The sequence below is a fragment of the Peromyscus californicus genome, unplaced genomic scaffold (genome assembly GCF_007827085.1).
Source record: "Peromyscus californicus insignis strain IS unplaced genomic scaffold, ASM782708v3 Scaffold_5__1_contigs__length_169319896, whole genome shotgun sequence".
Classification (NCBI taxonomy): domain Eukaryota; kingdom Metazoa; phylum Chordata; class Mammalia; order Rodentia; family Cricetidae; genus Peromyscus; species Peromyscus californicus.
The window spans coordinates 154,596,317-154,618,022 of record NW_026294573.1 but is presented as its reverse complement, the minus strand read 5'-3'; the positions used below and the strand labels follow the sequence as shown (position 1 = coordinate 154,618,022).

General features: G+C 34.4%; 2 protein-coding genes across 6 annotated transcripts in view; one reads left to right on the top strand and one right to left on the bottom strand.

Moving 5' to 3' along the window:
- Positions 1–21,706, top strand: part of Wwp1 (WW domain containing E3 ubiquitin protein ligase 1) — a 134,335-nt gene that overhangs the window by 93,823 nt on the left and 18,806 nt on the right. For 4 of the 5 annotated variants that reach the window (XM_052717004.1, XM_052717003.1, XM_052717005.1 and 1 more), the window contains 3 exons: positions 2,552–2,648; positions 3,444–3,516; positions 9,855–14,492. In XM_052717004.1, the coding sequence (XP_052572964.1) occupies positions 2,552–2,648; positions 3,444–3,516; positions 9,855–9,954 (270 nt within the window). In that variant the 3' untranslated portion in view covers positions 9,955–14,492. Of the gene's footprint in view, positions 1–2,551; positions 2,649–3,443; positions 3,517–9,854; positions 14,493–21,706 lie in introns of those variants that run through there. The other variant, XM_052717006.1, reaches the window with a different exon arrangement.
- Positions 13,308–21,706, bottom strand: part of Rmdn1 (regulator of microtubule dynamics 1) — a 37,429-nt gene continuing 29,030 nt past the window's right edge. The window contains exons 7-10 of the mRNA XM_052717012.1: positions 20,761–20,848; positions 19,546–19,576; positions 16,639–16,772; positions 13,308–16,112 (exon numbers count right to left, since the gene is read on the bottom strand). Coding sequence (XP_052572972.1) covers positions 16,074–16,112; positions 16,639–16,772; positions 19,546–19,576; positions 20,761–20,848 — 292 coding nt within the window. The 3' untranslated portion in view covers positions 13,308–16,073. The remainder of the gene's footprint in view (positions 16,113–16,638; positions 16,773–19,545; positions 19,577–20,760; positions 20,849–21,706) is intronic.

The following is a 21,706-nucleotide window of genomic DNA, read 5'->3' as shown; positions in this document are numbered from 1 at the left end:
TTTACATGTTGAAGATTTTAAATCTCTAATCCTGGGATATTCTTTCTATAACTGTTTTACTAACTATAACTCAACTGAGCAACTTAACGATTGGACTTCTGGCAATTTTCACACTCAGGTGAAAAGCTGGGTATCATATTATCATGAGGAGATTTTCCAAAAGGTACTTCTTTTTATAGGAATGAATCTCATTAGTTCATTATATTTTAATGTATAGACCCTTCTGGGAACCTGTCTTAAATATTCATCAATATGTACAAAATGGCATACACCAAAGTGCTTAATGCAATAATTGTATGCTAACAGAACTCAAATGTCTTCCAGGAGAGGATTGAATGAACTATAACATTTATTTTCTGTATGTATGTGCTATAGGATATGAATATACCGTCTCTGAAAGGTAGGAAGAGAAGGGAAGAGGAGCTTAGTAGTTGGAGGCCAAGCTGAGAAAGCATTAAAAAAAAAAAAAAACTAGTGTCTGTTTCTCCTGTTTACACAGGAGTAAGTCTGCTTTCAAGATGAAATACAGAAATGCCGACTAGACAGTGTGCACAGGTGTTCCCCTTTGCACCCTTTCCTGTCTCCTTACACTTTAAAGACCTTACATTTGGACATGTGTCTAAATAACCTAGGAACTTGAAGTCATAGAAACCCAATGAGTATTTGTATTTCTGAACTGTTTGATTTAGGTAAAATGGTGAGATTTATGTCAAAGCTGGTAATAAAATGTGTTTCCCATGTCTTGATGGTATTGTGGCATTTGAATCCACTAGGAAAAACCAGAGACAGACTCAATCAAATTCAGATTAAATGAGTTTATTCTTATTGCTAGCAGAAGGATGGCAGTGTTAGAACCAAACAGTAAGCCATGCAGAAGGGGCGGGGTTAAGGTGTGGTTTTAAGGCAAACATCAGAAAGGCATGTATCACAACTATCCAGGGAATCCACAGCTGGGCAGGAAAATTGTTTTACTTCCCCAGGTGTTTATTTTCCCCCATATAGTAATAAGAAGACCATTTCATTCCCTTTCCCATAGCAACAAGCAGGTTTTACAGAAACAAAGGCAGCTGTTAATACCTCACAGCCCATGACTATTCTTACCACACCTGCAGGCCACTAGGATCTCCCAGGTGTCCCAGAGCAAAAGGTCAACAGCCCTTCAGGGATGCCTGGCTCCATATTACATTTCTTTAGTCATCACAGTGGACCTGTGTAAATTATTGCTGAGGTCTGAGCACTCTAATAACTGAGATAGAGCAGTTCATTTCTCGACAGGCAGAAAACACAGTGCCATCAGTTTAGAGCTGGCTTTCACATCCCCACAATGGACTGTGTGCCTCAGCACAATTCTGTGCAGTTTTCGATCTGGATTAAAAAAGCGTCTTATGTTTAACTAAATTGTTACATTAGCTACTTTCTCGTTACTATGACCAAATTCTTGACAAATTCTTGGCCCACAATTTTAAGAGTACCAGCCATCACAGCAAAGCATGATGTTAAGAGCAGCTAAAAGCAGTGACCTTGGGAGCTTGTTCATAGGTATGCAGATCAGGAAGTAGAAATGGCCTGCTCACATTTCTTTTTATTCAGCCTGGGACTTAGCCCTTGGCATGGTGCCTCCCACATTTAGGGGAGAGTTTTTTCCTTCACTTAATCCTGTCTGGAACACCTCAGAGACACACCCAAAGCTTGTGCCTCACTAAAGCTTTAGGCTTTTAATTAATCCAGTCAAGTCCATAATAAAAATTAGCCACTACCTGTGTATTTCCTATTTGAAAGAAGCCGTTTTGTTCTCAAACTGCCCTCTTAAGTTGCTGACTTTGTTATATTCGAACCAACCTATTCATTATTTGCCATTCATATTCCTCTTCCAAAAGAAGTTAACTTGTCAGCAAATGTCTATTTTGGAGACATCTTCAGTGTTTCAGGTACTAGTGAAGGGCATAGAAAGTTTGTAAAATGCTTAATAGCAGAAAATACCACAGAGAGGAGTAGTGGGGAAGTGTTCGTTTGTTTTTGTAGCTTAAAAGGAAGTAGTTGACATAGCTTACCAGTAGTTTAGGGCTCAATGAGACCAGAGTTCAAATGTTCAACTTTTTAGCAGTTTGAAGAGACAAATTACTTAAACTCTATAGGCCTCCCTTTTCTTGCATGTATGGTGAGATTACTAATGATTGCAGCTGCCTCATAGATTGTTGTGATGTCTAAGTAAATGAGAAACACATGTCACAGTGCTTAACACCAGCTCTCAGGAAGAGAGACAAGTGTACCTCTTAGAGACACTTTTTAGTGACTTAAGATTTTGAAGCTTCTTGTTTATTTCCCTTTTGTATGATAGCTGTAATAGTGGCTGGTTGTAGTGTTATTGTGAGGGTTAGTTGATGTGAGATCTACAGTGCACCTAAGTGGTAGTATTACACTTTTTATTGCATTACTTGAACCAGTGTCAGTGTTCATTTTTTTTTTTTACATTTTCACCTATTTACTGTTCATTATTGACAGGATGTTGACCCTTATTTTATATTAAAGTACATTTGATTTTGTCATACAGTTTGTGAAAGAGACTGATAATGAAGTAAGAATGCGACTCTTGCAGTTTGTCACTGGAACCTGCCGATTACCTCTAGGAGGATTTGCTGAGCTGATGGGTAAATGCAGATTCACTGTAGTTTCTCTGAAGTTAGTTTTGTGTAATAGCTATTAGCCGTACAGTAGACTTAAATGTAATGACTATTTTTTTCTGGGCTATATGTAAGGTTTCTACAATAGAAAAAATCATTGATACCAAAGCCATTTGTGTCTTGGTCACTGTTCTGCCCTGAAGATACACCATGACCATGGGAATTCTGACAAAGGAAAGCATTTAATTGGGGCTTGCTTACAGTTTCAGAGGTTTGGTCCATTGTCATGGCAGGGAGCATGGCAGCATGTAGGCAGACATGGTGCTGGAGGAGTAACTGAGATTTCTACTTTCTGATCCACAGGTAGCAGGAAGAGAAAGACACTGGGCCTACCATGGGCTTTTAAAACCTTAAAGCCCATGCCCAGTGACACACTTCCTCCAAAAGGCCACACCTCCTAATCCATCTCACCCCTCGTGACCAAGCATTTGATTTTATGAGCCTGTGGGGGCCATTCTCATTCAGACCACCACAATTTGTGAGATAAAATGGAAGTGTCATCAAAGAGAGCTAACTACTGCTTTACTCCATAGGGTAATTGCTAGGAAAGCAAGATTGTGTAAAAATAGTTACCTTTCTCTCCAGGGATGTAATTCTTACTTCAGTATCTCTGCAGCACCAAAAACTTCTCAGTTCAGAAGTAGACTATAATTATGAAAATTTCAGTTTCCTCTATGTCATTCATATAACAGTATGACATGCTTCTGTTAGTTTTAAAGCACCATCAGATAAATATTTTCTTCTCTTATGTTCCTGATTTAGGAAGTAATGGGCCTCAAAAGTTTTGTATTGAAAAAGTTGGCAAAGACACCTGGTTACCAAGAAGCCATACATGGTAAGTTTAAGAATCCTAAACAGGAAGGTGAGGGCCAGAGAGGTTTTTGTTTATTTGTTTGTTACCAGGTAAGAGCCATAATAGCTACTTCTTCATTATGTAGTGTTCTGTAACTAAGTGCTCTAGAATGAGTTTGTATAGCTTTAATAGAAATACTTGAGAATGTGTCCATTGGTTTAATGAATATTTAGAGTACCCATTATATAGCAAGTAGGATGGAATTACTCTTTGCATTTTTATGAGTCTTTGTAGGACAGAAAAATAACAAATAGCTAAAAGGAGAAAAGGATACTGTAGCAATTGGGAGTGTGCGAGTTGCTTGGACGTGATGATGACCCAGATTCCTTGGAAAGGGTAATATTTAACTTAAGTTTAGTAAATAGCATGCTATGGGGGAAAGTAGAATATTCTTAGAATAAATACTGAAGAAAGCAAAAGCCCTGAATCAAGAACTGAAATTTGACTGAAGTGACTGGAACATAGTAAGTCAGAAAACGTGAACATAATTGACTGACCTGACTGGAACTTAGTGAGTCAGAAAATATGAACATATTGGAAATACATGATTTAGCCCATATTATTATTGTAATTTGGACTTCCTTATAAGGAAATTTAAAGGGTTAAAAAATTGTAAATAACAAATAATGAGATTTAAGAGAAATCATTTAGTATTAGTATAACAAAAGTGAGTGAAAGAGAATGCAGGGGAATGTTACATTGTCCAAACCACAAATTATAAGTAGTTCTTTCAGGAGCTCAAAGCTGTTTTCATCCTAAGCCATGATTTGGCTTTTTGTTGCCTTGGTATTTCTACATGTGCAGAAACAATAGCGTTAAAACTTGGTAGTGTCTTAGGACAAATAAAAGCAGGAATGCCAAGCTGTTCTTTGATACTCTTCAAGAACATGTACTTGTCAAAATAAGTAAAGCCAGTGCTTTAGGAAGCACTAAGCATTGTTTATTAAATCTTGATGTTTGAATATATGCCTTTTCTAACATTAATACTCAAGTTTATTAACATATATTCGTTGTATATAGTGATGGGTTTAGTACAGACATCTTCATGTAAATATACCATTTATTTGGTTAAGTTCAACCTCTTTTTCTCCTTTATCCCATCCTCCACTATTTCCATTCATTCTCCTTGCTTCTACTTTTATGTCCCATATACATGTATTATAATGTAGGATATGTAAATGGAAGAGAATATATGATATTTGTCTAAGTCTTACTTTGCTTAATATGATTATCTGCTTGAATATTTTCTTGCGGATGACATAACTTTATTCTTTGTGGCAGAATAAAACTATTAGTCTGTATATGCATCCCATTTTCTTTGTCCATTTATCTGTTTCAAGACCTGTAGGCTGATAGCATAGCTTGCCTTTGTGAATACTGTTGAAACAGAGACTGTAAGAATCACTGTGGCATGTTGATTTAGAGTCCTTTAGGTACATACCTAGGGATGGCATAACTGTGTCATCATGTGGAAGTTCTACTTCGAGTTTTAGAACTCTCCACACTGACTTCCATAGCAGATAGATTACCTACATTTTCACCAGCAGTACATAGGGTTCTGTCTTCCTCACATCCTCATCAGCATGTGTTCTTTTTTTTTCATGATAGCCATCTGACTGGGATGATGTGGAATCTCAATGTAGTTTCAATTTGTATGTCTCTGATGACTAAGGACAATGAACATTTCTTTTTCATATTAATTGGCCATTTCTTTGTTTTGAGAACTGCCTGTTCATTTCATTAGTCTATTTGATTGGTTTGCTTGGCTTTTGGTATTTAGTATTTTTAGTTCTTAATATAGATATTAGTCCTCTTGTCATTAGTCCTTTATCAAATGTATATATAGCTGGCACATTCTTGCCCTGCTCTCTAGGTTGTCTGCTCACTCATTTGTTCCTTTTGCAGTGCTGAATTTTTGTAATTTCATGCAAACCTGTTTATCAGTTCTTGGTTTCATTTCCTGATATAGGACTCCTTTTCAGAAAATACTCTATATTTGTTGTATTTTTCCTAGGTTTTCTTCTAGCTGTTTCAAGTATTACATTATGATATTTGATACATCTTAAGTTGATTGTAGGTAAAGGATGAGAAATAGGGATCTATTTTTATATTTTTACACATGGACACCCATTTTTCAGCACTATTTGTTGAAGAAGGTATCTTTTTTTCCAGTGTGTATTTTTGGAATCTTTGTCAAAAGTCAAATGGCTTTATTTTATTGCATTGATTTGTCTGTTTTGTTTCTTTGGCTTTCTAGTATAACTTCAAATTGGGTAAGGTAATATCTCCAGCATTGTTCTCTTTGCTCAGTATTGCTTTGCTCTTTGCATCTTTTGAAACATAGACTGTAAGAATCACTGTAGCATGTTATTTGGAATCTTTTAGGTACAAACCTATGGGATGGCATAACTGTTTTCATATGAATTTTAAGACTTAGTTTTCTATGTCTGTGTAGAATGTTATTGGAGATTGCATTGAATCTGTAGATTTCTTTCAGTAATATAGTCATTAATCCTACTAATCCATGAGTGTAAGTGTTCTTTCCCTCTTTTGTTGTCTTCTGTTTTTATCTTGAGTGGTTTTAATAATTTCAAGGTAGAGGTCTTTCATTTTTATGGCTAAATTTATTCATTAGTGGGTTTCTGTTTTGTTTCAAAACTATTGTGAATAGAACTGCTTGCTTAAGTTCATTCTTGCCAAGTTCATTCTAGGGCTATAAGAAAGCTACCAATTTTTATATGTCGACTTTGTGTCTTGCTACTTTCAAAGTGTTTATTAGTTCTAAAAATCTGGTGGAGTTTATAGTCTGACATATAGAATTATACTGTGCAAATAAAGGTACTTTGACTTCTTCCTTTCCTATTTGTTTCCATCTGTTATTGCTCTAGTTAAGACTAAAAGAACTCTATGAAATAAGAGTAGAGAAATTAGACATTCTTTCTTTTCCTGAGTTAGTGAAAATGCTTTGATTTTTGTTTATTTTCCTGCTCACCATAATGTTGCTTATAGGTGTCGTATATGCCCTTTTTGCTATAACTCTTAGATTCTTCACGGCTTTTATCTCTAGGGGTTGTTCCCTTATCAAAGGCCTTTTCTACATCTGTTGATATGATAAGGTGATTTCTGATCTTTGTGTAATACTATGAGGTATTTTGTATGTTTTGTACTGTTCTTGAATTTCTGAAATGAAACTCAGTCATGGTGAATATTTTTTCTTTCCATTTTATGTGCATGAGTGTTTTACCTGTATGCATGTCTGTACTCCATGTCTGTGCCACTGGAGGTCAGGCTTTGGATCCCTAAGAACTGGAGTTAGAGTTGGTGGTGAGCCACTGTGTAGGTGCTAGGACATGAATCTGGGTCCTCTGGAAGACTGAACAGTGCTCTTTACTGTTGAACCATCTCTCCAGCCTCATGAATGATCTTTTTGGTGTGCTCTTGAATTTGATTCACCAGTATTTTCTCAAAAACTGTTACATCAGTGTTTATCAGGGATAATGGCCTGTAATTTTCTCTTTTGCCTATCTACTTTGGGTACTAGGGTAATACTAGCTTCATAAAATGAATGTGGTAAATGTCTTCCTTTTCTATCTTCTGCAATGTTTTGAAGAGTGCTGATGTTACCTTTCTTTAAAAGGCTGGTGGCACTTATTAGTGAGTCCATTTAAAACTTTTTTTAAAATTGAGCAACATTGGTTACTGTTTTAATCTACTAAAAGTTGTTTATATCCTCTTGGTATAATTGTGGCTTGGTGGTAAAAGAGTATTGACTTAACAACAGGATTGCGTTTTCATTGAAATAAACTTGAAAGACACGATTAAGAAAACACTATTAAGAAAGAAATGTTCTTCATTGGTGGTGATACTATTAAAGATAAGATCCTGAGGTCAGTAACTGAAGAAAATAGAGCAACAGATCACTCAAGAGTGAGAAGGGCAAGGAAGTGGGAGGCCATGACATTGTTTTCATCTATATGTAAATACTGTGAAGTAAATCCTCTAAACCAAAGCCTTAAATGAAAAAAACACAACCAAGAACATGTAGTAAGAAATTCAGAAAGATCACGTAGCTGATGAACTGGGTGTGCATCAGAAAAGGAACACTTTTACTGATTGGCTTCAAAGGAAATGACATTTTTCACCTTGTTGAATTTCACTTATGATAAGAGATGAAGAGTTAAGACTATAAGAGACTAAAAGCCATGAATCAGAAGCTCAGACCAGACCCAAAGAAGTCTGAGATAGGATTGGGATTTAATTCAAACAAGGGAAAATACAAATGAGTATTCTGATGAGCATTTGGATAAAACATAGGTGATCAGAAAGATTTTGATTTATAACAATGACTAAGGTAAATGGTGATCTCATCAGTAATATATTTAGCCTTAATGACTCTCAGTAAGTTGGGGCATTATTAATTATGGGGTCCTACTAGTGTCATCTTCATAGTGAGGTAGCAGCTTTGGTTTCCAAGTTACAGAGTCAATAAATAGTAAGCATTTAATTTTTCAGGTTATGTGGAAAATACATGGGCAAGTCTCTTTCCTTTTTACAGATTAGTAGAAGTAGCAAATTTGATTTTGTCTATTTTGAGTACATCAGGCTCAAAGCCAGACCTAAAAACCAGTACTTTGATATTTACAGTCAATGCCTAATTAAAAAAATGAGCGTATTTTTATTAATGTCTCTGTCCTTTATGAAGCAGCACAAACATAATGGCCACTTTCTTGAAACAGAGATCTCTTTGGAGTATTTTCAAATAATCCATTGTTGTCTGTTATTCAGCTTAACATTTCCTAAATTAAGTATTTACTAATAATTCAGAGATGACTCTGCACTTAATCTAATGGGGGAAAACTGTCAGTCATGATAAGAATGCTAAAATGAAATAAAGAGCTATGTAAGATGCTGTAGATAAACTTCTTAGAAGCTCTAGCATTTAGGATGATTGTTGGTGAACAGATGAGACTTTCACATGCAAGGGTATTCTAGACCAAAGGATTTGACTGTAGAAAAAAGTGTGTATTATGTTAAAAAGCATAAAATAAGTTGATACTAGGCTTCCATCAGTCATTTTACATCTTCTGCAGCTTTAGCAGTAAAGGGTTTCTAAGACTGTCTAAGCTAGTATGTCTTTTTTGCAAAGTGACACAGGCAGTGACGTAAAGCAACATAGAGGGCGAAGAAAGGAAGTGGATGGAAAGTGAGCAGAGCAACAAATTCTTAATGGTCCAGATGAGACAGAGAAGGTATAGTGACAACAAAAATGATCAGGAGGAAAATATAGGATTTAGTAGAATGACAGAATTTTGCAAAGGGTGTGTGAAGTACTGTTTTGGTATAGGAGTATATTGAAAAAAGGTTTTTTTGTTGTTTTCCTAACCTCAGTTACCATTAAGAGTCTTTCTTTCTTGGAGCGTAGTTTAAAATGAAAGGCAGTCATATAAAGTCTAAATTGCTACCATCAATATATTTGTTTTTTAGTATGTTAATGATGGTTTTCATAACTGTTGAAATTAGCTGCCTTTTCCTCAAGACTAACTTGCATGGTTGGGGGCAAAAACAAATGAGAAGTGTCTACAAAAAAATGAAGGTACAGAAAGGTTTTGACTCTTTCCTAGGTGTTCACTAAGCTGCCAAAACCATGGATACTTGAGTCTAATGAAATTAGTTCTATCATATTTTAGAAATTGAATATTATTATTTTTTAGTTTAGTATTTTTCTTTTCATCATTCAGTCTCAGAAAAAAAAAATTGATCTTAGAAGGACTGGAAAATGGTCAGTTTGTAGATTAGAATTTAATATGGTGGAATTATTTAAGGAGACAAATATATGTATCTATTTTGACTGTCTCTATTCAGAACTTAACTTCCATGAGAGAAGGGACTTAGCATTTTCATCACTGTATTACCAGCTGCTGGGACATCTTGCACACAAAATTTCTCAGAAAATAGTGAATGGATGAAATTAGTTCTTAACCTAAGAAAAGTTATGTAGACTCATGATCTATGACACAGGAATAGCAAAAGGAAACCCAATTTTTTAATCTAGTCTTTATACATATTGATATTATTTATAATTCCATTATTCTTATGCAAATATATAGATATTTTATGTCTTAAAGTTGAATAGATTCCTCTGAAATATAGATGTGTTAGTTAATATGCTAATTATTATATTAAAATGTTAGGATACCTTTGGCAAAATTTTTACATACATAATATTCAAGGTTTCAATGTGCTGTTAGAGAATACTGTATTAAAAATCTCTTCAGTTTATTTTATTGAAAACGTCTGATTTTGTTTTTGTTTTTGTTCAGTTTTAATCGCTTGGATCTACCACCATATAAGAGTTATGAACAACTAAAGGAAAAACTTCTTTTTGCAATAGAAGAGACAGAGGGATTTGGACAAGAATGAATGTGGCTTCTTGTCTTGGAGGAGCTCTTGCATTTAAATACCCCAGCCAAGAAAAATTGCACAGATAGTGTATATAAGCTGTTCATTCTGTACAGTTAATTTTCTGAATCTTTCAAAGTATCAATGTTTTCCGTTCTTCCACAGAAATATGCAAAACATTTCATCATTTTCTACTTTATTTATTGTTCCCTTGAAATGACTGACCAGGAAAAAGATCATCCTTAAATTTTGAAGCAAGCAAGAGAATTTATTAAGAAGTATATATCTATATAAGCATATGACAGTGGCTCTAGTTTTATAGAGCACCAGGTGTACTAAACATGGCAGCCATTCACTCACAAAGCTCTGAATTTGCTTTGCCGTGTTTCTGTTATTCAGGGGAAAGTGCAAATGTTCCATGTTCTTCTCCTTAGGTGACATCTGATTGTGTTTAGTTGCATGGCTGTTCAGGAAGGTATTTAGGGCTTAGGCCAAGTCTTTAAGTGTATTTTTAAAATGCTGCTGAATTTTCTGAAGACAAGTACTTCAATTTACCAAGTTCTAAATGAATAGATAAAAAAATTTCCCATCATTGTTATATCAGTAAACACAGAAGTCATGTAATAGATCCAATAGTGTCTAGGAGCAGCTGGAATTGATTTGGTGAGCAGCAGAGGTCTATTTACATGTTACTTTGGGATGCTGGATATTTGTGGAATTTCAAAGAATCAGGCATTTCTGTACTTAACATTTTTAAACTTGTAATGTGCTTCAAATTTAATTAATAATAAATTGATAGTTTAATACTTAGGGATATATAAAGGTACTGAACTTTGACGCTTTTGTGCTCAAGGTTTAGTTTTATGAAATTAGAGATGTAATTAAACTAAATGGATCAAAAAGCTGCATAAGTATTTAAGCATTCACAATAAGAACTTTCTATTAGTGTCTACATATCCCCCTTCCTTTAAAATTCATGAAACTTGTTTCCAAATTCAGTAGGTACATTAAAAAAATCCTTTGTGCCCCCCACTTTATATACTTCAAGTTTTCTCCAAATAACACTGATTTTCATTATGAGGGCATTCATGGTGTATGAAAAAATTTAAAATCTAATGTGAACGATACTGCTACTTTTAGCAAACTGGGCTTCCTAATTAACATAAAAATATTTTCCATTTTTATCCTTTCAATATGCACTTCAAAGTTCATTAACTTAAAATTTTGTAACTATGAAATTCACTTAGAATTACAACTTCTACTCACTAGTTTAGTTTTGCCAAGATTTTATTTTTCTACATATTTAGATTATGTTCTTCAATTTTATTCAAAATTCAGAAAGAAAAAATAAAACCAGTAATTTTCATAGTTGATAAACTACAAAAAATCTGGTTATTTTCAAGCTTAAAGAATTTTTTTTAATCCTAGTATATGACAAGTTATATAGTAGAGGATGGCCAGTCTTCAAAAGTATGCATAAATTATTCTGTAAAATAATAAACTTGCTATGATTGAAAGTATTGGCTTTCATTCAGTGGAGGTATTTGAGACTATCATTTTGCAGATATGGTTCAAGGTGGCTTTCAGGTGGGATTTCAGGGAGCTGGTTCTTTTTGTTACCTCACACTGGTAACAGCCCATAAGACCAAACCAGTTTTCTGGTGAAGACTAATTTGCAGACCTCATCAGGCCCATCTATCTTTCATATGCAGTTATATTTTTAATACATATAGACTTGTCTTATCTTCTCAGTACTGAACATAAAATCAAAGAGATGTAGTTCACCTCCTGTCTTCTCTCCTTCCCATCCCTATTCTGAACTGGACCCACTACAGTCATAACAAAATGGGAGATGAGGGAGACTCAGAGATGGGCTAATAATACATTATAATAGTGATGGTCCCAACATCACCAATAAATTGAGCCTAGGGAATGGGTCACAGGCTTAAAACAATTTTACTGGTCAACTCAGCCAACTATCTTTGGGGAAAGAACCTACTATTTGTTTTTTTGTTTTGTCCCTGTCTTTTTTTCTTTTCTGTACTTTCTAGGCAGTTGAAAATAAAAATGTAACTATTTCCTCCAGCTAACTTCACCCAGTTCTCCTGAAAACTAAATAAGGTGTTGTATATCTACTCAATTAATTACCAGACACCCTTGCTTTTGTTTGGGGTTGCAAAGACCCTAACTAAGCTGCTTCTGAACTGAGAAAGCTCCTGATGTATACTAGGGAGTGGTAATGGGGTTTCCCTGAATCTGAAAACTCTTACAATCTTATGCCCTGAGCTGTCTCTTTAGGAGACTCTGGTTCTTGGAGAACCATGTAGATGTTCCTGCTACATTATTGCTACATGTTCATTTTCTGGAACGAGGCCTAACCTTGCCCTGTGGCTAGTCATGTTTCCTGCACTACAGTATTCTTAGTAAACTGATGCCAAACGAACGTAGTTTATTGTAGGCTTATTGTGTCTAACATTTAAACATTAACATGATCTAGTAAACAATGAAGAAACAAATCAGTTATTGAAACGTGAAATAAAAGTTCTCCTGTAACATGCCCTACTTCTTAATCTGTTGAATATAGAGATCAAGTTTAATGTCAACTGGGAATTTGACATAAACCTAAAAGTGCTATGTACTAAATTCTAGAAGCTCTACTCCAAAATTCAACCAAGGAGAATGCAACTAAAGTGATGATAGTATTTCTTTTTAAAGCAGTAATTCTATGTTTTTCTCATGAACTATTTATTCTCTTGGTCCTTGTGGTTAACTTGGTGTTTTGTTTTTGTTATGCCTTTTTAAAGATGAGACAGATCTGACAAGCTGTGTTGTAGCATCCATTGCCTGTTGATGGTTCACACTGGGAGTATTTTGTTATCAAGAAGTGACAACAGGTTCACTGCCGAATACCAGGGGAAAGGAGACAACCAAATACCCCCAGCTTTTCCCTGGTGTGCTCAAAGGCCTATGCTCCCCTGGCCACTGCACTACCAATAAACAAATCCAAATTCAGGTTTTATGCAGTCCTCAAAGGTAGGAGACACAGTTAAGGAGAGGAGATCACCCATTGCTGTCTGTAGTATGTTTAGCATAGAGAATACAACAAACTATGTGCATGGGGAAATTAACCTTATTCAAACAAAGTGAGGTCTGGAATGCACAGAGTCAGATGGTAATTTTACAGGAAGGAGAGATAATGGCATTAAATGGTGCATTCTCTGAGTAGTGGACTCACCCTTGGGCCCACATCAAGAACTAAGGTGAAACCTTATGAATAAGGCTCCTGGAAGTAAAAACAAGGACTTAGAAAATACACAGAATCTTTTGTCTTCCTGGTCATTTATCCCATGTAGGAAAATAAATATATAAAAAAATAGGTCATAACAGCTTTAAAATTTTATTTATTAGTATATATTCACTATACAAAATAATAGGTTTCACTGTGACATTTTCACATGTGCTCTGACATGTCCAGCCCACCATTACCTCCTTCCTCTTCCCAAGTAATCCGCCTTCTACTTTCATGTCATTTGTTTGTTTGTTTAATTTGGATCCACATGTAGTATCCATCTGAGCTTATATAGACTTAACAAGATCATCTTCAGTTCCATCCTTTTGGCTGCAAATGAGGTAATTTCACTTTATGGCTGAATAAAACTGGTTTGTTAATATATACATTTTCTTTGTTCACTTGATAGACATCTACACTGATTCCATAACTTGTTTGTGAACAATGCCACAATAAACATGAATGTAAAACATCTTTAGTTTTAATAGTCACAGATCAGAAAAAAATTAAATACCTTCAACAGGTGGATAAAAGAGTAAACCTATGTAATAAAAGGAAAAAATATTGATTGAACTTAGTTGTTATAAGAGGATCTGGCTAAGTAAAAAGGCACAATCTCCAAAGGTTATATTCCAGAAGATTGCATTTGCCTAAGAGTCTTGAAATGACAAATGTATAGCCGATTAGCTGTAGGGTGTGTCAGGAATATAAGAGGGACTGAAAGTTGCTGAGTATGGCTATATACAGCACTAGATGTCTGAGTAAAACAAATCTGTATCTTGTCTGTGGTGGTAGTTATAAAAAATTGTATAATAAAGTTACTAAGAACTAGACATAAAGTGAGGACATCTAAAAGTCATAAAATCTGAATTAAGATCTACAGATCATACCAGTATGTTTCTTAGTTTGTTATAAAACCATAGTTACATGTCACCCAAGGGCAAACCAGGAAGAAGGGTATTCAGAACCTGCTTGTACTATAATATGTAATTTCTTGTGAATCTTAATTATTTTAAAATAAAGAAGGTCTATAAAGCATCAGAAGATAGATCCTCTAATCCACAAAAGTCTTCATTACTGGAAAATACCTTGTTTCACAAAAAGAACTCTCCAGAAATAATTTTTTGTGTGTGAGTGCTAGGGATTGATTCCAGGACCTTTGAGATGGTAACAAAAATTCACTAGAAAAGCCATTCTAAGGGATAAACCCACAGAAGCAGCTGGGATACATATCTGGTTTAAAAAAAAAAAAAAAGCCCTTATTTAAGAAGTACAAGGACCTGGATATAATGTAAAAAAATTAAATTCTTTAGCATAATATACTAATGTGAATATGAAAAGTAGCTAAAGTTTATAACTAAACAATAAATGAAGATATGAAGTGGCTGCTGACAAAAGTCGGGAAGGGAAAAAAATGAAGAAAAAGATAAAACAAAACAAAAAACCCAAACTCCAAAGCGTGCAAATGAAGACAATTATCATGTCTTTAAGCAAAACAAAATGTATCAAAAATGGAAATGAAAGTAGAAAATGAAACAAGTTAATTTCAAAGTCATGAATGTGAAAGCCAAAGAAGACTGAATATAATTAACTGGAGTCCAGAAGACAAGATGAAACATGGATTCTCAGAGGCTGATCTGGAATGAAGGACAGTTGATAACAACTGGATTGGCCTCTCCAAAAAGTCTATGTTGTAAGATGTGGGAAAAATTTTTCTGTACTAAAACCATCTGCTGCAAATCAAATTCTTGTCTCAAAAAGCAGTTTTTTGGACAGTTAAGGAAATCTGAGTATGTCTTGTTACGAGGTAATGTAATAGGTGTGATGTATTTGTTTTTAAGATGTACTTATTCTGAAAAGCATAAGACACAGCTGAGACACTTAAGGGTATGATATCTGTAATTTCAAAGGTTTAAAAATCCATTATATATGAATAGATATACATATATAAATAGAATATAGCAAAGTATTAACACCTTAAATCCAAGTATAGGATGTATTTCCAATGTTTGAAAGTTTACATGGTAAAACAGGTACAGCACACACCTATACATTTTGCTGTAATTTATTAAAACATTACAATTCTCATGTCTTTTGGAGAAAATATACCTATACACAGCCTCACATTTGTTTAGTGTAAGTGGCATTCAAGCTTCAGGTGTTACAAAATGTTAAGTTTGCTGTGGTGGTGCCTCAGACTGAAGTGATAGCACCTTGCCTGTTAAATACATCTATTTCCTTCTTACCCTGAAGTCTGTGTCCCTCCATTCTATAAAGGATTACAATTTGTCAACTGACAAATTCAACCCATACATGAAGCTATAACATTTTAAAAAGGAAAATCGTTCCATAGTATTTTTCCTTATCTGGGCTGGCTTCTACAACACATCACTTAAGTTCTTTATGCCAGGAACCCACAACATCATAAACACCTAACTCTTGTTTTACCTTTTCTCTAAGATAGCAGCTTTCAGTTAGTTACAACCTGAAAACCATTCTCTCATATGCCACCTGTTCACAAAGGCTTCTTTTAAAAACCTCTCATCCTGATGTGATCAGTTCTTACATATCCCATACCATTTTTTCCTATTGGCATTCCAAATTGAAAATGTCTGTATGAACCAGTGAAGTGTATTACTGCCACTCTTAGGGCAATGTGGCAGTTTCTTTTACCCATTTACTTGTGAAGAAACCCAGAATTTTGTACATTTATTGTGTAAAATGGTCACACATCAAAGAACTGGGGAAAAAAGCCACAGAATCATTATGGTTAATGTTTCATCTTTATAAATCAATGAAGTGCAAAGTGTTAGGTACATTGTTGCCTTCTCCAAAAAGTTCTCAGTTCTTGTCACAAACCTGTAAGCAACTGAGCAGCTTCTGTCTGTATCTAAAGTGAAAAAAACACATTACATATAAATAGTGCAGCCAGAAACTGAAAATTGTTAATTAGACTGGTTTCTAGGAGTTTCAAGATAATAAAGACAGGACATGGTATGAATAAGGTCTGTGGATAGTGATGATTAGATGAGACTCCAAGAGAACTCTAGTTCATTCTCTTAACCTTCCATATCCTGCCCCCAACCCCATTCCCCCAGTGTCAGAAATTGAACCAGGTCTTTGTGCATGTCAGGTAAGCATCTATGGCTGAGTTGACTCTTACATTTTAGAAATCACATCTGATTGTATATACACATCAATTAATTCTACACTGCAGCAAGCAACTTATAACATTTGGTGATATTAACTAAAGAGTTCTCATGTTAAACTGTAAAGGTAAATAAACAAATGGGCACTTGTACTTTCCACAATACTATGCATTTAAACAATTATGCTTTTAAAGACGTTCTCAGTTCATTTATTTACTAATGCCTCAATGAAAGCCTATCTGCCTTACTTTATTACAGATATTTTACCTGTTTATCTTCTTCTGTATGTGCTGGATAACCCTTGGCTTTTACCAGCCAGAAAGCAGCAAGCTTTTTGTTGTTTAGCTTCAAGTATGTCTTTCCTAAAAGCAGCAAGTTTTTGCTGTAGAAGTTTGGATCCACTGTACATAAGGAAGAGAAACAAAGTCAGCTCCAGAGAAATAGTGTTTTTATTTTTATAGGTTTAAATTTTTTGGTCTAAATTCTAATAAAATTGTGTGGTAAAACAATGATTAGGCTAATATAATTATTTTGTTCAATTGTTACCTTTTAAAAACCACCCTAAGATAATTATGTATTGAATATACTTATGGGCTCCATATATTATTATACCAAGGTCTCACTTTAAGAATTAATTATATGGTATCTTCATGCTGATAGAACATGAGCTATATAAGAACCATTTTCTTTTTAAACCACCCATCCTTATTATATTCCAATTGCCTTGAATAGTGTAGGGGAAGTAATATACTTAGTGCATTTGTTCAGTGAATGAAGGAATGCATGAATGAAGTCATGGTTAATATAAATTTGATCAATTTGTTAAATGTCTCCTATACTTAGGTACAGAGAGGGAAACATGAACACAACTAAATACTTTGCCAGATATAAACTTATGTGCTATAAGAAGCCACATTTAAAAAACAAACAAAAAAAGACAACAACTAATTGATAAACATCTTGGAGGATGAACAGGATTTTAACAGATAAAGTAGAGAATATTCTTGGTTGAAAGAAAAGTACAGACAAAGCTTAGCAATGTGAGAATAGAATAGTGGTTACCAGAAGCTGGATAGGGGGTCACAAAAGTAGGGAAATATTTTTAACAATTTACTATATATTTTTCAAAGACTTACAAGACTCCAGTACTTCCCAATACAAAGATGATATATGCTTGAGATGGAGATAACTTTTGATTTGATAATTACTTTACGTATGAATATACTGAATTACCAATGCTCCATAAATATGTATAATTATATGTTAAATAAAAATATTTTTTAAGAAGCCTATGAATGCAAGTATAAAAGAATCCTCTCACTAACTTTTTGTTTTATGTTGTTTTTTTGAGAGAGAATTCTGTGTAGTCTAAGTAAGCCTGGAACTGAAAAATTCATTGTAACTCAATTTCACAGTACCTCAGTCTCCTAAGTGCTGGTGGTGACAATAGGCATGCACACCACACTCAGCTCTAACTTCACATAGTTTCCTCTTAATAATCTTGGTCTTTCTTTATTCCAAGCATGCTTTCTTAGGCCAGGGATGAAGCTTGGTAATAGAACACATGTCTAGCACATACCAGGGTCTAGGTTTAAAAAAAAACAAAGCCTACTTTTTCCTGGATGTAACTTATGATTACCTGCATTTGCTTAAAACTCAAAGTCATTTAGTTTCTTGGATTTCAACATTTTAAGGTTAAGTACACTGATTTATGCATCTATATCCTCATCCAGGAAGTCAGCCAAGTATCATATGTGAAGAAATGGAAATATAATCATGAGCCAAAAGAAAAACATCCCATCTACCCACACACAGCCTTACACACACAAACAGCAGAATCAGGAGACCCATATGGGAGGTGTATGACACACAACATGGGAGGGGCTTCTGGACTAGAGGCAGGCATCCTTATACTTACAGAAAGTGACGGCTCAGATAAAATCCTATGTCCAAGTGGAGTCACCAAGGATTTAACTCCATGAGCAGAGGAGCACAACTTCATTTAGGACTGCCAAACCTTATCTTAAGGTCTAATTTTTGCTTTAGAATTATAGTTTCAAACCCCTTTGAGATAATTTCATTCGTGATTCATATTCATGAATAGGATCAGTTCATATTCATAATATGGTCAGAAAAAAATTATCAATAAAATGAGCAGTGAGCAAAACTTTGAGTTAGAAATATTTAACATTCAAACATAGTTATCACCAAATTGCTTAAGCACCTCAAATTAAAAAAAGATACCTTAGTTTTCTGTTATTAGGAATTGTGAGTATCATATGCCTATAAAATTCCAATAATTGGAAGCTGAGGCAGGAGAATTGTTACATTGAGGCCAGCTTGAGGTTTGTAGTGAGAACTATCGAAAAGAAAATGAAAAGGTATTTGGAGTGGCTTTTATGGTACATTTGGTCACAGACACTTCTTTTTCTTATTGTTTCTTCTCATTTGGGGGACTGAACTGAGGGCCTTGTGCATGTTAGCAAAGCCCTGTGCCATTGAGTTAACAACCACAGTTCTATATGTTTTTTAAGGAGAAATATGTAGGACAGGCAAGCAATAGCACTACAGGAGTAGCCTTTTTTTTTTTTTTTTAAATCAAAGTAAGAAAAACAAACTCTTTCACAATGGAATGCAATATACTGCATTAGCCTGGATTTAAATAGTTTCCATTTAGGTGCCTCTAACTATAAAATATCAAGTTAGACAATTTGTGCAAGCTGCCTAATAAAAAAATTACATTAAATGATGGGAACATTCCTGAATTGGAACTCTGAATTTAAGTGCAATTCCTACTTAAGGAATTAAATAAGTGATCCTTATTTAAAAAAAAAATTAAAATTTGAGGCTGGAGAGAGGATTCATGGTTAAGATCACTGAATGTTCTTCCAGTGGACCTGGGTTCAATTCCCAGCACCATCATGGCAACTCATAACTGTTAACTCCAGCCCCAAGGGGATGCCTCTTCTGGTCTCTAAGGACACCAGACATACATGTGGTACACAGACATACATGCAGGTCAAATACCCATACATATAAATTTTTTAATTTAAATTTTATATTATCCAGTGTGAAAGATAAAGCAAATATATATTTATCTTGATTTAAAATTTTCTATGACATAGCCAACACCGAGACAATATTATTCGAATAGTTGAAATAAAAGTATTTCACCTTGTTCTGCCCTGTGAAAGTATTTCAAGGCCTGTTAAGAATACAAAGAGTAAAATAGAATGGAAAGAATTAGATTCAATAACTCAGGGGAAAAAAAACCCATATTTTCTTTAAGATTTATTCTTACTATTAAAGGTGTCAGGAAGTAAATGATTATTAAAAAATAATAAGTTCAGTAAGGAGATTTACATAGGTTCAATATAACACTATTAAATCATTAAAAACTAGGATTTTAATAATGAAGATCACTTCTTATAATTACCTGGTTGCTACTTAAGAGTTTGTACCAGACTATCCTGGCACAAAGTTAAGGAACTGATCATGTGGAATTCAGCTGCTACCTTTCTCCTAAGTCATGATAGTCACACTTCTAGTACAAACTAGATATGATTAAATGGTGAATTCATTCACTGCTTATACTTTTTGTGTGTGTGTGTTTGGTTTGGTTTGGCTTTGACTGGGAATGGAAAGAAACCAGGTTCTTCAACATCTGATTGTATACCATAGATTCCTAGGGACAAACAACAACAAATACTCCTTACTATGATAGAAGAAATACTAGGATAATTTTTTCCTTATATTTTGAAAATTAAGTGATTAAATAAACTTAAGATTTTCATCCAGTAGGCTAGGAAGGTAGGTCAGTGGTAAGATCCTGGTTCAAACCCCAGCATTCAAAGGGTGGACTTTAAAGCTTGTGTACAAATTCTTTTCAAATTTTATTTTTATAGGAAAATCAAACAGCCTTTAAAATATGAGGAGCCTTTCACACTCAATAATTTTTTTAAATCAATTCTTACATGTCCTTCATTTCTCTAGATGACTTGCTATGTATAATATCTAAAACTTACTGGATAACAATTACTATATTTCTTCCTCTATTTTATGACTTCTATGTGGTATAGATTACAAATAGAAAATGGAGGTCTGTTTTCGCCATTAGCTACTTTAGCTGACAATATACCAGAATTATCAGCCTAAACCACTCACCTAAACAACAAGAAAAAAAAAAAAAAAAAAAAAAAAAAAAAAAAAAAAAAAAAAGCACTCACCAGTCCTGGACAGTAAGTATTAAGCCTTTGTGATATTGTTGAATTGGATCATTAGAAACTCGCTCAAGTCCCTCACAGAATCAGATCTCCATATGTGTGGACACTGTAGAATGGTACTGTAGTTAAGAAATCGGTACTAACTTAACAAAGGACATCATACTACCTCCTCGTAGGTGGAACTAGGAGGATTTGCAAACAGCACTTTAGCAATTCTTCTTTGATACCAAGGCATTTCAGCAAATGTATAGCACCTACAGGGAAAGAAAGAGATAGCATTACACATTCAAATTGTACCATTTTTACTCAGAGAACCAAACATTTTAATAGATATTATAAAAGGAATCCTCTATTATATTTTTAAATAATTGGAACTTTACATGATACATAGTTGGTTACTATTTATACTTAGTTTATTATCTAGAGACAGACCTGATGCAGAAGTTGGGTCTATTTTGTGATTAAATGTAAACAACTGTGGTCACTTTGTACCAGGTACTGGACCAACATTACTCTCTTTCTTATTTGTTCCTTAGAACAACTAAGTGACACAGGACCGTAATTACAATTTGTTTTAAGTTTTCTTTTGAGAATGGGTTAGATGTATCCCAGGCTAGCCATGAACTCCTAATCCTTTTCTGCCTCATCTTCACTTTTGAAGGGCTTATGCCTGGCTTACTACTAGTTTTGAATAAGAAAATTCAGAATTTTTTTAAATGACAAAACAATGTACTATACATGAATAACAATGTCAGCCACTAATTTATGCCCATTTAAAAAAGAGTGAAGTAAGTGATTAGCATCCAAAAATAATGACAACTTTCTGAAGTAGGAAAAAAACTGTTTCAGATCTTTGACTAGAGACTGAACTCCTTGGGCATAGATTGTATCACACATTTGCTTTTTGATTAAGTGGCTGTCCTTTGATAATTATAAATCTTCAGTGGGTAGTTTATCTGAAAAGTATTTCTTTTGTAGAAGAGTATAATAGACCAGCAAATATTTAAAACATTGGTAATGCCCTCATACCAGCAAAATAATTCCTCATATTGGACATAAGGTCACATTGAAACTGGAAGAAAGATTACATAGTTCTCCAGAATATTCAAATC